The sequence below is a fragment of the Geotrypetes seraphini genome, chromosome 2 (assembly GCF_902459505.1).
Source record: "Geotrypetes seraphini chromosome 2, aGeoSer1.1, whole genome shotgun sequence".
NCBI lineage: Eukaryota > Metazoa > Chordata > Amphibia > Gymnophiona > Dermophiidae > Geotrypetes > Geotrypetes seraphini.
The window spans coordinates 73,456,559-73,470,757 of NC_047085.1; the positions used below are offsets into that span (position 1 = coordinate 73,456,559).

Sequence of the window (14,199 nt, forward strand, 5' to 3'; positions counted from 1 at the left end):
AAAGGCTTGCTAGCCAAAACACAGCCCGTGTCGGGTCATGGTAGGTTTATATAAGTTTGATGTGGTCTAATTTTACCATTGTTCAAAGATGTCTTTTAAGAAATAAAGGAAAGTCAAGAACATTATGTTTCTCCACAGTTTTTCTTCTGGGTCGGATTCTGGCAGATTTCTGGCAGACCTTCAAATGTGCTCCAGCCCTAGCACGGCCTCCTCCCAGGGTGAATGGACTGAACAAGTGCTTTTCTCCCCTGAAGAGGGAATTCTTCGGTGGTGCAGGCCACCAAACACACATCCCTCCACAGTGTTGGGGGGTGGTCCTGAAGGATGTCCAGGTCCGAAGTGTGGTTTTCATCCATAAGCGTCTGTTGATTCGACCGTGGCTGGTATCAAAGTGGCGATGGCCGCCTTCTTCATAGCTCGGGCATGTCATTCCAAGCTGTGCCGTGATGACACTGGATTTTTCTTCTCCAGAATGGATTATATGGCTGAGGCCTTGTATGACATCTTGAAAGTTTTTGCCAAGCTGGATGCCTATTCGGTCTCGGCTCACAGGATGCTCTGGATTGGCTAAGGCCATATTTAACAGGTTGCCATTTAATGGCCCGCTTCTTTTCAGTCAGGGTCTAGATGACCTTATGGCCGATGTTCAGGATTGTTGCATTGCCTGTGAGCCAGTCCTGCCCTTCTAAGAGTTCAGGGCATTCTAATTTTTGTCCCTTTCGGCATTTCTGTCCATACTCAGGTTCTTCCTCAGGACAGGATCTTCTTTGTCTGCCAGACCACGCTTCTGCAGGTCTAGCCATCAGCAGTCAGTGACAAGATGGCTGGTGACTTCTGTTAGGAAATAGTTCTGATGCTAGGCAGCCATCTCCGTTCATCTGGGGAAGGTTTTGGCCTTTCTGGCGGAATGGGAGTCCATCACCTCCAACCACTGTGTTCTGGAGGTCCTCTGATATAGCCACAAATTAGAGTTTCTCTATCTTCTGCTGAGTATTTTCTGGTTTCCCTTGCGGGCGGTCCCGAGAAGGTGATTCGGGTGCAGGTCTGCAGACTTTTGATCTTGCAGCAATCGAACCCGTGCCAGAGCAAGACTTGGGCACTGGGAGATACTCGATTACTTCATTGTTCCAACGAAAGGATCCGATGACTGGAGGCCAATTCTGGACTTCAAGATAGTCAATGCGGTGCTGAAAGTGTCACGCTTCCTCATGGAAATGGTGCAATCAGTAATAACATTGGTGGCACTGGGGGTAGTTTCTAGCCTCCCTAGATCTGACGGAGGTGTATCTCCACATTCTCATTTTTTTCCAGGACTATCAGAAGTATCTGCAGTTCCATGTCTTGGAGTGACATTTCAGTTTGTGGCTCTCCCCTTTGGTTTGGCGACGGCACGCCAGACCTTCACCATAGTAATGGTGGTGGCGGCTCGTCTTTGCTCCCTGGGTGTCCTAGTTTGTCTGTATCTGGACGACTGGTTGATCAGAGCTTCCTCTCTGTTCAAGGGGTGTCTGGCAGGTGGTGCAATTGCTGCAAAGTCTGGGCTGGTTGATCAATTTCAGGAAGAGTCACCTCAAACCCGCCTAGGACTTGAAGTACCTGAGAGTTCAATCTCACATGGATCAGAACGCTGTGTTCCTACCCATGTCCCATCAGGAGAAGCTACAACAGGTTGTCAGAGGCCTTCTGACCACTCTGTTTCTGATGGCGTAGCAGTATCTCCTGTTTCTGGCGACCATGATAACGATTAAGGTGGTCCCATGGGCCTGAGTCCATCTGTGTCCACTGCAGGAGGCTCTGCTTTTGTGCTGGAATCCACAGCAGGACTCATTACATGCACCCCTGCCCTGAGTGGTGGTGGCATGCACTGGTCTAGCCTGGCGGCTGCGTCATGTTTTATTATCCAGGGACCTTCCGCTTCAGATCTCAGATTGGGTGATCCTGTTGAGGGATGCAAGTTTCAAGGGTTTGGGAGCAGTGTGCATGTCTGTCCCGGTGCAGGGCCAAAGGGTTCCCTCATTGCCTGGAACTCTGAGCGATTTGGCTGGCCGTTCTCCAGCTCCAAGGTTGTCTCCTTCATCGAGCCCTACATGTGTTCTTGGACAAGGCCACCGCTGTGGCTTTCGTCCATCGTAAGGGGGGCACAAAAGGTCCCTCTCTGAGCATGGAGTCTTGGCTGCTGTTTTGGTGGGCAGAGAGGCACCATGTGGTGCTGTCTGCGGCACATGTGGCTGGTGTGGATGACGTTCAGGCAGTCTGCCGCAGTTGTCAAGACACCAGTCCCCGAAGAGAGGTCTCTTGCAGAGCATTCACTCACATAGTGCTTCAGTGATGACTGTGGTGAACAAGAAGGCTGAGGTATGCCAACCTGGTTCGGCTCCAGCAGGAGCAATGGGGTGCTCTGGTTGCCTTGTCCCTTTTGCCTCCTCACGCAGGGACCAATTGGTCTTCAGGCATGGCTCTTGGGCAAGTGACCTTGACAAGCCGTGGCTCTTCTTCGGTAGTGATGCCACATGCTTCATTGTAATTGGAAGTCCACAGTGGTGGCCTATGTGAAGGATTGGAGGTGTTACCAAGCTTGGTGTGCTCTCAGACTGGAGGATCTTTCTCTTCCTTTGATTCCTCAGGTCCTCGAGTTTCTACAGGATGCCCTGAAGAAGAGTCTTGCTGTGGCTTTGCTCCAGGTTCAGCTTGCTGGTCTTCCGTGTACAGACCCTCCTACACTGAGGGGCTCCTTGGCTATACCTCCAGATGGGGTCCGGTTTCTAAGGAGTGCATTATGACAGGCCTCCTTGATGCCTTCCCTGCCTGCCATGGAACCTAAATCTGGTTCTGCGCTCTCTGGCTTGTCCGCCGTATGAGCCATTAAAGCAGGAGTCTTTGATGGATCTCACAATCCAGATGGTCTTCCTTGTGGCTATGACCTCAGCCTAGGGAGTTTTGAAGCTCCTGGCTCTTCCAGCAGGGATCCTTTTCTCTGTTTTACAGATTCCGTAGTGCTGCTGTGTACTGTTCCTTCCTTTCTTACGAAAGTGGTTTCCACTTTCCATGTGCCTCAGGAAGTCCGGTATCCTGCATTTGCTTCCTCTGGTTCTAGGGTCCAGGACCAGGTGCTGCAGTCCCTAGTCATGTGCAGGCTTTTGGTGCAATATTTGTAAGTTGCCAACGAATTTTATCTCTCTGACCGCCTGTATATTCTGGCGGGTCCTGCCCACAAAGGTAGGCCATCCTCTAAGATTACCATTTCCAGGTGGCTTCACATAGCCATTTCCACGGCTTGCGTGGCAGCATGAACGAAGCCCCCCCTAGGGGTGTGGGCTTATTCAACCAGAGGAGTTTCCTCCTCTTAGGCAGAGTCAGCCGCTGTGTCTTTGGATGAGATTTGTAGGGCTGCTACATGGTCTTTCTTGCCCACCTTCACCAGAGTTTACAGGATCGATGTGGCCGCCAAGCAGGATGCCGCTTTTGGTTCCTCTGTGTTGGCAGCAGGCTCATCAGTCCCACCCTGACTTTTTGAGACTTCTGTGTTACGTCCCATGGGTCCCGAAATAAAGTGGGATTGTACAAGAACGAAAGATTAGGTTCTTACCTTTGCTGATCTTCTTTCTTGTAAATCCTCACTTTATTATTCCGGGAACCTGCCCTGCATCTTTCTGATTCATTGGTTGTCTGCCTTACAAGTACTGGTAAGCTGGATTTCTGTTTCTGACCAGCCTTTGTAAGAATGCCCTCTGAATGGGTTTGACACTTAATTTGGGAGATTCCCTAGTTCACGAGCCCTCTTCTGACAGTACAGGCTGTGTCTCCTCTTAGCATTGTTCTGGCGTTTAGGTTTTCAATGTTTCATAACTTGTTATTGCATTTGTTATATGAGCAAAATGAATGTGCTTGTCAGGGAGTTTCCGGTTCCTCTCTCTGTTATCCTCTACAGATATTCCTGGCTGCTTAAAGACTGACTGGAATATCCAGGAGCATGCTCACTGGTAAGGTGTGAGAGGGAGGGGATAATAGCTTCAAATGTTTAAGGCTTCCTACAGATCTTTGGTGGGAGGAGGTAAACAACCCACTGGTCTCAGAATAAAGTAAGGATTAGCAAAGGTAAGAACCTAATCTTTCATTCTTCTTTCCTACCATTTCCATACAAAGTCCTACTCCTTAACATTGTAAAGGAGAAAGTCAGGCATTCTGCCCCCTCCCTTCCATCTTCCCCCAAAACCCAGACTCACACCAAGGAGCCCAGGGGTTAATGAAGATAGACGCAAGCTCCATTCATTCCTGCCCTATAGGCTGTGACTTCAAATGTGGCTGACTGATTCCTAGCTGTAGTCTGAAACTTAAACTCTAATAATAATAATAGCTTTATTTATATCCCATCATACCTTTCAGTTCAAGATGGTTTACAACAAGAGAGGCTGCAGGAATGCAGCAAAGTTACATCAAGAGCATGAAGTAGGAGTAAACAAATAGACGGTGGTCAGTTGATGCCATTTTGAAACTGGCAGCCTATGTTGTAGGAAAAGTGTTGGGGGTGTCTCTGTTGCCCTCATTGCCTCTGGATTCCTTGAGATGAGTCATTGCTGGAGGTAGGGACAGACTGTTCGTTATTAAGTGTGGTGCTTAGGGAGCAGGGATTTAAACATTTCAGTCCCATGTTGCAGCTAGTGCGGTGGGGAGGGGGGTTGTGGAGGAGACACTGAGCCACCAGGAAGTTCAGTTCCTCTCTGAAGGAGGGGATTCAAGAGCTCTTCAATTTTTTCACACCACCATGCAAGGGGTATTTTAATTTTCAGCTTGGAAAAAAATAACTACTGCTCACGAGTTTTAGTTATTTTATTCTGTGAAAAAATGGGCCCATAAAGCCTTTTTCATTTGCATGTTTTCACATTTTTATGTATTAATGAGCTGTTTTGCATATTTTTGTTTACTATTGCAAAGTGACTTCACAAAAGTACATCACACAAAAAATAGTTGAAATTTCCAGGCATTTTGTGCTATTTTCCACCCACAGTGTACATAGGATCCAAAACCATGGAAATGGAATTGGGTTGTAGGATGCTTTTTTAAAAATTCAGTAGAGAGTACAACTGCTTTATGCCAATGCTGCAAAGAAATTATTTTTTTATTCTGTTATATGTATAGGTAGCAATTCTATGCCAGTTCCTAAGAGAAGTTGATTACAAGACTGCGTTTAAGGCACTTCAAGAACAAAACAGGTACATTTCTTTTTATGGCAGATTTTAATTAATAAAGAATGGCTTTTTTAATTAATTGGCTAGTTTTCTCTTTTCAGCCATGATGCCATGGACTCATACTATGACTATATCTGGGATGTGACCATTTTGGAATATTTGACCTGTATCCTTTTTCTCTATATACATTGATTCTAAATAAGATCCAATCCTATTTTGCTGGAACATAGAGCACCAAACCAGGTCTCCCAGTCCAGATCCTGTAAAGCAAAAAAAGCCCTTTAGGACATGGAAAGTCTTCCACTTTTGAACCAATAATGTATTTTTCATTTTAGCCCTCCTTTAATCTGCTGCCAGAGAAATTCTATCAGGATGGAAGTTTGATCCTAATGTTCTGTGTGGTCGTCTTATAAAGTGCTATTCTACTAACAGGTGCCCATGTTTAAGTGCCATTTATGTGTATGAATGCAGATAATACCTGCATTTTTGCATGCAAGTGGCAGCAAAGTAGGTAAGCAATATTGTGTAAGGGCATACATAAGTAGCATAGTATGTAAATGCAAGGGGGCATTCACTTTGGGAGAGGCATAGGCAGTGCTGCTAATTATACACACCACCCATATAATTAAGCTAAAAACTAAAATAATTATTTTAAAAATGGAGGTGGTACTTTGCTTATTTTATGGAAGAATACACTTTTTGAAAATGCATTTGTAGTTATCCCAGGACAAGCACATGTAGGTGACATCATCCACAGAGTCCAGTATGGACAGTGCAAAAACTGTAGTCACTTTAAAACTCTTTAGAGTCTCGAGATTGCCCATACCATGCATGCACATGTGCCTTCCCTTGCAGGATCATCAGTTCTCAGTTTTCCACAGAGCTGAGAAGCTGTGTTTCTTGGAGTTTTCCCAAGTGTGTCAAACTGTTTAACATTTTCTGCCTTCCTGCCTTTCCTTATAAAGTTTAATTTTCTTCATTTTTTTTTTCCCTCAGTTCATTATGTTTTTCATTTTTACACTTTTTTGATTTTCAGGCTTTCGGGGAACCTAACAGATTGTTTTTAGGCCGGGAGTGTTGACACTTTTTCAGCATACTGTCTACTCAACCTCCCTGAATCATGGAGTCCTATGACCTCACATTGGCTGTTTTTCCCTGTGTCTAAGCCTTCCAGTGGCTTCAAACGGTGCACTCGGTATAATAGAACCATTTTAGCCACTGACCCTCTTAACTGATGTGTTCAGTGCCTCAGTCCTTTCCACCATCCCAAGTCTTGCACCCATTGTTCTACTCTGCAAAAGAGGTCACTTAAGGCTAGGCAGGTCCAGTACCAAAAACCTTTTGGTTCAACATTGGGCCTGTCGAGGATGTCTACCAATGCCGATGCCAAAGACCAACTTTAGTATCATTTCAAGCATCAACACCTGATTCCACTCTTGCATTGGCAGTACTGCTGTCATTGGGAGAATAGCTAAAAAGGTTAAGAAGCACAAATTCTCTTCCCCTTCAAAACATACATCAACATCATCTCGAGCATCTACACCAACACACCAAGCATTGACGCACTGAGATGAGGTCACTGTCATTGCAAGTAGTGTCCTCTCTAAGGTATACTTTATCATTGAGGTCACCAACACCTTGCCACCCAAAGCAAACTGCAGCATCCGTACTGATCACCACCTTGGTACCAGTGCCATCTCTTCAGGACCAAGAGAGCTGGTACAAAGAAAGATTGCTGGGATACTGCAGTCACACATGATGCAAACATCTGCCACGATTTATCCCATGCCAGCCCAGTTCAAGCAGCAGTCTAAGGTGGTTGAATTCAACCAAGTCCTCAGGGACCACCTGGCCAGTCGGTTTTTCAGGATATCCACAATGAATATGGATGACAGAGACTTTGAAAACCCGACTGGCCAGGTGGTCCCTGAGGACTGGGTTGAATACCATTGGTCTAAGGCATCATCGGGATCTAGATCCCAGATTCTACACCAGCGGTGGTCAACAAATGATAGCGACAGGCTGCTTGCCGCGTCACAGAAATAGACCTCGTACTCCTTGGTTACTGGTATTAAATATATTTATTAGCAATAAATGAAAGTTAGCAAAATACACTGAAATGCAGCAATATATACAATGCAGCTGGCTTCTGTCTTAGGATTCATCTCTTCTCCTCTCCTCCTCGCTTATGCCAGCCAGCATAACATTTATACACTTTTGCTCAGTAGTCTAAGATACAGATTACATACTTGCTTTTCTATTGGCTATATGGTATAAACACTCATCATGGAGCCATACTGAAACGTGACATCACCTGGTGCCAAAACTGACCTTTCTATATTTCCCTGGCAAATGCATTTCCAATAGTAAGGCTAATAACTCCGGAGAACAGGCCCCCGCCTTCCTGAGTTACACTGTCCTTTGCTAGCACTTCTTAGGACTTCTTATCCTGTACTATACTGTTCTGAAAAGTCCCAAAACAATGATGCCACAGTCAGGAGATTTGACTACTGGTTTCTGGAGCAAAGGTGAATCTCTTACTGACAGAGAGGAAAATGCCTGCTTTAATGGGTTTGTAATGTTAGTTTATAATTAGTCTTGCAAGACTTAGTTTTTGTCATTTGTTGTTTTGTTCCCTAAATTTTGTAATTTTATTGATATGTACATCGCTTAGAATTCTGATTAAGCGATAAATCAAATCATTATTAAATGTGAAACTTGAATTCATATGCACAATGTCTCTTTTACAAATATAACTATTTGGGGTTCTCAGGGGTCTTCGCCTACAATATATGCAAGTCTCATGCTTGCGTCTTCTTCCGCCTACATTTCCATGCAGGTTTCCCGATTCTCCTCTGATTCGTCTTCACAACCAGAAGTTACATCTTTCAGAGACTACAGTTCATCCTTTTGGTCCTGACATTCATTGCATTGACATCGATATGCATATCCAGAAACATCCTGGAGTAATTCTCGACACTCTCCTCGTCAACACAGTTGTTATTCTCCTCTTCCTCGACACCCATCTCTATCACCACTCTTCTTCTGATTACCCAGAATTGTCTGCAGAGGAATCATATGGAATTCCTTCAGATTCGTCCCCTCCACATCCTCACAGAAGGTCACTACCAGAGAGCCTGTCTTTTACCAAGTTCATCAGGCAAATGAGACAATCTTTACCAATTGCTGAATGTGCCCTCCACTTGACTTACAGACAGAACTAAGTCTCGAGGCACTCTGTGCGAAACTAAGCAAGATCTTATCTCCCTACTACATGTACCCAAACCATAAGTGCCAAAATCTGTCCTATACTTCAAATGTGTTGTAATTCTAGCTTCTTTACATATCAGTTGCCATGCTACTGTGCTCAGCCCCAAACCTTATATTATCATGTCCATACAGTTCATAAGAATTATTCCTCTGCTGCTGTTCTTCCCTTTAATCTGCTGTTCTGAATATCTTATATGTGAATTTGTATCCTTGTTGCCCATTGTTTGCCATGTTGCTGTGCCCAGCACATAAAACATGTACATAGGAATTTCTACTACTGCTCTGCATCCTTTTGATTAGTTGTTCTATCTGCTGTATATCAAGTTGTAATCTTGTTGCTAAACCTTCTACTGTGTATGTAAACTTGTAATCCGTTCTGGGCTTTTCTGGAAGGACGGGCTAGAAACTCGATTAAATAAATAAAATAAAATGGAGTCTGAATCTGAGCCTAGAGCAGAACTCTTTGATGCTCTGGATTATAAGGAGTGGCCAAAAGATTGCCTCAACTCCCTTTCCACAATCTCATAAAGGATGTATGTTTAAGAACTGGGATGCTCTTCTTTTAGTCCCAGTAGCTCCATGCAAAGTGAACACTTTATACAGAATTCAGGATTCAATAAGCCCCAGTTACAGCATCATAAGAACATAAGAAGTTGCCTCTGCTGGGTCAGACCAAGGGTCCATCGCGCCCAGCAGTCCGCTCCCGCGGCGGCCCATCAGGTCCATGACCTGTAAGTGATCCTTTGTCTAAAACACTTTAGTCCCTATTTTTCTTCTATCTGTACTCTTCCATGATCCTATCTCTACCTCTGTCTATATCCCTCCAGCCCCGTATCCTTCAGGAACTTGTCCAATCCTTCTTTGAATCCCCTTAATGTACTCTGTCCTATCACACTCTCCGGAAGCGCATTCCAGGTGTCCACCACCCTCTGAGTGAAGAAAAATTTCCTAGCATTGGTTCTAAACCTGTCCCCTTTCAATTTCTCCAAGTGCCCCCTTGTTCTTGTAGTTCCCAATAGGCTGAAGAATCTGTCCCTTTCCACCTTCTCTATGCCCTTCATGATCTTGTAAGTCTCTATCATGTCTCCTCTGAGTCTTCTCCAGCCTTTCTAGCCTCTCTGTGTATGAAAGGTTTTCCATACCTTTTATCATTCTTGTCGCTCTTCTCTGAACCCTCTCAAGTATCTCCATGTCCTTCTTTAGGTACGGTGACCAATATTGGACACAGTACTCCAGATGTGGTTGCACCATCGTGCGGTACAGCGGCATGATGACTTCCTTCGTTCTGGTAGTAATACCCTTCTTAATGATAACCAACATTCTGTTTGCCCTCTTCGAGGCTGCTGCGCATTGTGCCGTTGACTTCATTGTTGTGTCCACCAGTACACCCAAGTCTCTTTCAAGGTTACTTCCCTCTAGTACTAATCCCCCCATTTGGTAGCTGAACATAGGGTTTTTTTTCCCTACATGCATGACCTTGCATTTCCCTACATTGAAGTTCATCTGCCATTTATTTGCCCACTCCTCCAGTTTGTTCAGGTCCCTTTGTAGGTCCTCACATTCTTCCGCAGTTCTAACCCTGCTATAGAGTTTAATGTCATCTGCAAATTTTATTACTTCACACTTTGTCCCCATTTCCAGGTCATTAATAAATACACTGAACAGGAGCGGTCCGAGGACCGACCCCTGCGGAACTCCGCTCGTGACCCTCCTCCAGTCTGAGTAGTGACCCTTCATTCCAACCCTCTGCCTTCTGCCTGCCAACCAGTGTTTAACCCATCTGTGTACGTCCCCTTTCACTCCGTGGTTCCACAGTTTCCTAAGTAGCCGCTCATGGGGTACCTTGTCAAAGGCCTTTTGGAAGTCGAGGTAAATGATGTCTACAGGTTCCCCTTTGTCCAACTGGCTGTTTACACCCTCAAAGAAGTGCAGTAAATTTGTTTGGCACGATCTTCCTTTGCAGAAGCCATGCTTGCTCGCTTTCATTAGCCCATTTTTTTTCGATGTACTCACAGATGCTGTACTTTACCAGTGCTTCTACCATCTTGCCCGGAACTGATGTCAAACTTACCGGTCTGTAGTTTCCCGGGTCTCCTCTCAACCCCTTTTTAAAGATAGGTGTAACATTTGCTATCTTCCAGTTCTCCGGGATCTCGCCAGTTTTCAAGGATAGGTTGCAAACTCATTGGAGTATTTCCGCTATCTCATTTCTTAGTTCTTTTAGTACTCTAGGATGGATCCCATCCAGGCCAGGTGATTTGTCGCTTTTCAATCTATCTATCTGTTGGAGGGCATCCTCATGGCTCACCTCTATTGTCGTCAGTTTTTCTTCTTGGACTCCATGGAAGATCTCATCAGCTCTCAAAAAAGCAAGTAGCTCAAGAACATAGCAAAACAAGCAGCCAAACTAGACAACCAAATCGCCAATCTACTGACGGCATCCCTCGACTACAAGACTTTTAGAAAAGAAATAAAGACCAATCTTCAAGAACAATCTGAAAAAAGAAATAATACCGCAAGTCTCAAACTCCACCTCTCACTAAAGCCAACTACCCCAAACAAATAACCTTACCCATTTCTCACTCTTTTTGAAAATGACCAATTTTTTTTTTTTTTTTGTAATTTCTTGTTGTAATACATCTTGGATAATTCTTTTGTAATCCACCTTGAACTGCAAGGTAATGGCAAAATAGAAATCCCTAATGTAATGTAATGTAACATATGCCAGTAAACCTCCTGGTAGAGGGTGAAGAACCCTAGACAAGTTCAAGTTTCTTTATTTTTGATATACCGTCTATCAAAACAGGTGTCTAGACAGTGTACAATATAAAAAGATTGAACGTAGGGTTTTTCAAAGCACCATGCTCACTAGTAGAATTCTCAGTTATAATTTTTATATGACATTCTACATGAAGCAACTGATCCAAATATTAGCTAATTTTGAGCAATATATTCTGGAAAACCACTTAAACACATTTCAGAAAATTTCCAGTGACCTTCTTGAAATGAGGAAGTATATGGCACATTCTATATTTTATGCTTTTGATGTCACCTTAAGATCATCAGCCATCTCAATTGCTATGAGGCATCAAGTATGGTTTAGAGTGTCTGATCTGGACACTATTGTTCAAGAGCATCTAACTAATATTCCTTGTTTAGGAGACAAATTGTTTGGAGATAAAAAAGAAGAGGCAACTCAGAAGAGACATGAAGACTCAATTACTACCTTATCTTATGCTAAGTCATCAAAATCTTAATCAATGAAGCGTTATTACAATCCAAAACGCTTTCTACCCCAGACGCAGATATAATCCATCATTCATGTCTACTAGGCCTTCAGCTCAGAGGCATCCAAGACAATGTCCTTAAAAATCAGAGTCAGCCTCAACAAGTTTTGGCAGTCTTTTTGACTTGCTCATAGAGAGTTTAGTCAGCATTCTCCAACCTCTCCCTTCCACGCTGGGCCCTCATAACAGCCCATTGGGTTCTAGAAAAAAATATGCTAGGTTATGCTGTTCCTCTCCACAAGAGACCTCCAAATTATCCTCCAAGAGAGTCCTCTTTACATTACCTTTAATAAGATCATCTCCATCAAGAGCTCTCAGCCCTTCTCTAGCTCAGTGCCATGGAACAAATACCTCTGAAGGAGAGAGGCCGAGGGTATTACTCCAAGTATTTTCACATACAAAAAAAAACCAAAACTTGAGGGCCATGTCCAATTCTAGATCTCTGTGCTCTCAACAAATACTTGGTAAAGGAGAATTTAAAATGGTCTCTCTAACATCCCTCTTACCTCTCTTAAACAAGAATGACTGGCTCTGCTCTCTAGATCTCAAATAAGCCTACACACATATTCCTATTCTCCCAATACACAGGAAATATCTTCATTTTTGAGTGGGAACACACCATTTCCAATACAGTGTTCTTCCATTTGGACTAGCTTCAGCACCCAGAGTGTTCATAAAATGCTTAGTAGTAGTTAGAAGTTATAACCCTTCGCTTGTATGGGTTTCAAGCATTCCCTTACCTGGATGACTGGTGGATCAAGGCCCAAGCACCTCAACAAGCTCATCAGGCATTCAGCTCTTAGAATTACTGGAATTTGCAGTCAACTATCAGAAATCTTATCTTCAACCCACTCAAAATCTGCATTGGATTTTACTTTTGGACACAACCCAAGCGAGCTCCACACAATGACTCGGCACTCTGATTCACATATTCCAGAAGGTCTCTTCCCTTCCACACATTAAAGCACGTCAAATGATGCATCTTCGAGTTCACACAGCATCTACAGTTTACATAACTCCATTTGCTATTCTCCATCTCAGGATATCTCAGTGGATACTTTCAACCCAATTCTTATCCCAGAAAATACAAGTGACCTCAACAGTTTGTCAGTCCCTTCAGTGGTGGTTATTACTAGCCAATCTCTCCAAGGACTTATTCTTTCACATCCCACCACATCAAAAGATATTAACAACAGATTCTTCCATGATAGGTTGGGGAGCCCACCTCAACGGTCTCCATACTCAATGCAGCGGGAGTCTTCACAAGAGAATTCTCCAAATCACTCTCCTGGAACATCAAGCAATCCGCATTGCTCTGTGTGCATTCCAAGATTGCCTCCTCAATCAAGTAGTATTCATTCAAACTAGAGAATGACATGGAGACAATTTTTTCTCTGTCCCCACAGGAACTCAATTTCCCCATGCCCATGAGTTTTGTTGCTGTCCCATTCCTGTAAGCCAGGGGTGTCAAAGTCCCTCCTCGAGGGCCGCAATACAATCAGGTTTTCAGGATTTCCCCAATGAATATGCATGAGATCTATTTGCATGCACTGCTTTCATTGTCTGCTAATAGATCTCATGCATATTCATTGGGGAAATCCTGAAAATCCGACTGGATTGCGGCCCTCGAGGAGGGACTTTGACACCCCTGCTGTAAGCTCTGCCTTAACTGCACAAGCCTCGAACACTTATGATTTTAAAGTGTTTGAGGCTTGTGCAGATTAGGATGGAGCTTGTTGGAATGGGGAAGAGACAGGAAAAGAACTTGCCAGTACGGGAAAATGAGTTCCCACAGGAACGGGGAAAAATTTCTCCTCGTGTCATTCTCTAATTTGAACAGACAACCAAGTAGCCATGTACTATGTGAACAAACAAGGAAGCACGGGGTCTTGACCACTTTGCCAAAAAGCGATCAAAATTTGTTTCTGGGTGATCCCTCACAACATATTTCTCAAAGTGATTTATCTCGCAGGAAAACAGAATATCTTAGCAGACAGATTAAGCAGAATCCTACAACCTCACAAGTGGTCACTCAACTCAACTGCTCTGTGACAAATATTCAGGGACTGGGGGACTCCAGAAGTGACTCTCTTTGCTTCTCTCCACAATCACAAACTTCCCATCTTCTGTTTCAGACTCTTCACTCCCGATTGCCTAGAGTCAGATCCCATTCTCCTCCACTGGACAAATAGATTCCTTTATGTTTTCCCTCCAATACCATTAGTCAGGAAAACTGTACTCAAACTTCACTAAGAATATGCCACCATCCTCATAGCTTCACAGTGGCTATATTATTCTCTCCTATTGCATCTCAGCAAATGGGAACCCATCACCCTACAACTTTTTCCAATACTGCTAAAACAGAACAAGAGTTCTCTCCCCCATCCGAATCTATGTTTATTAGCGCTCACATCATGGTATCTTTCTTCCAACCATTATACTTTTGCACTATCCGC

At 44.0% G+C, this 14,199-nt stretch overlaps 1 protein-coding gene across 3 annotated transcripts in view; it reads left to right on the top strand.

Moving 5' to 3' along the window:
- Window positions 1–14,199, top strand: part of INTS8 (integrator complex subunit 8) — a 220,343-nt gene that overhangs the window by 188,415 nt on the left and 17,729 nt on the right. Inside the window, exons 25-26 of one of the 3 annotated variants that reach the window (XR_004538292.1) lie at window positions 5,137–5,210; window positions 5,274–5,352. Coding sequence is in view for 2 of the 3 variants with exons in the window: in XM_033933168.1 (XP_033789059.1) it covers window positions 5,137–5,210; window positions 5,288–5,352 (139 nt within the window). In the remaining variant the exon portion in view is untranslated. The remainder of the gene's footprint in view (window positions 1–5,136; window positions 5,211–5,273; window positions 5,353–14,199) is intronic. The other 2 variants (XM_033933168.1, XM_033933169.1) reach the window with 2 other exon arrangements.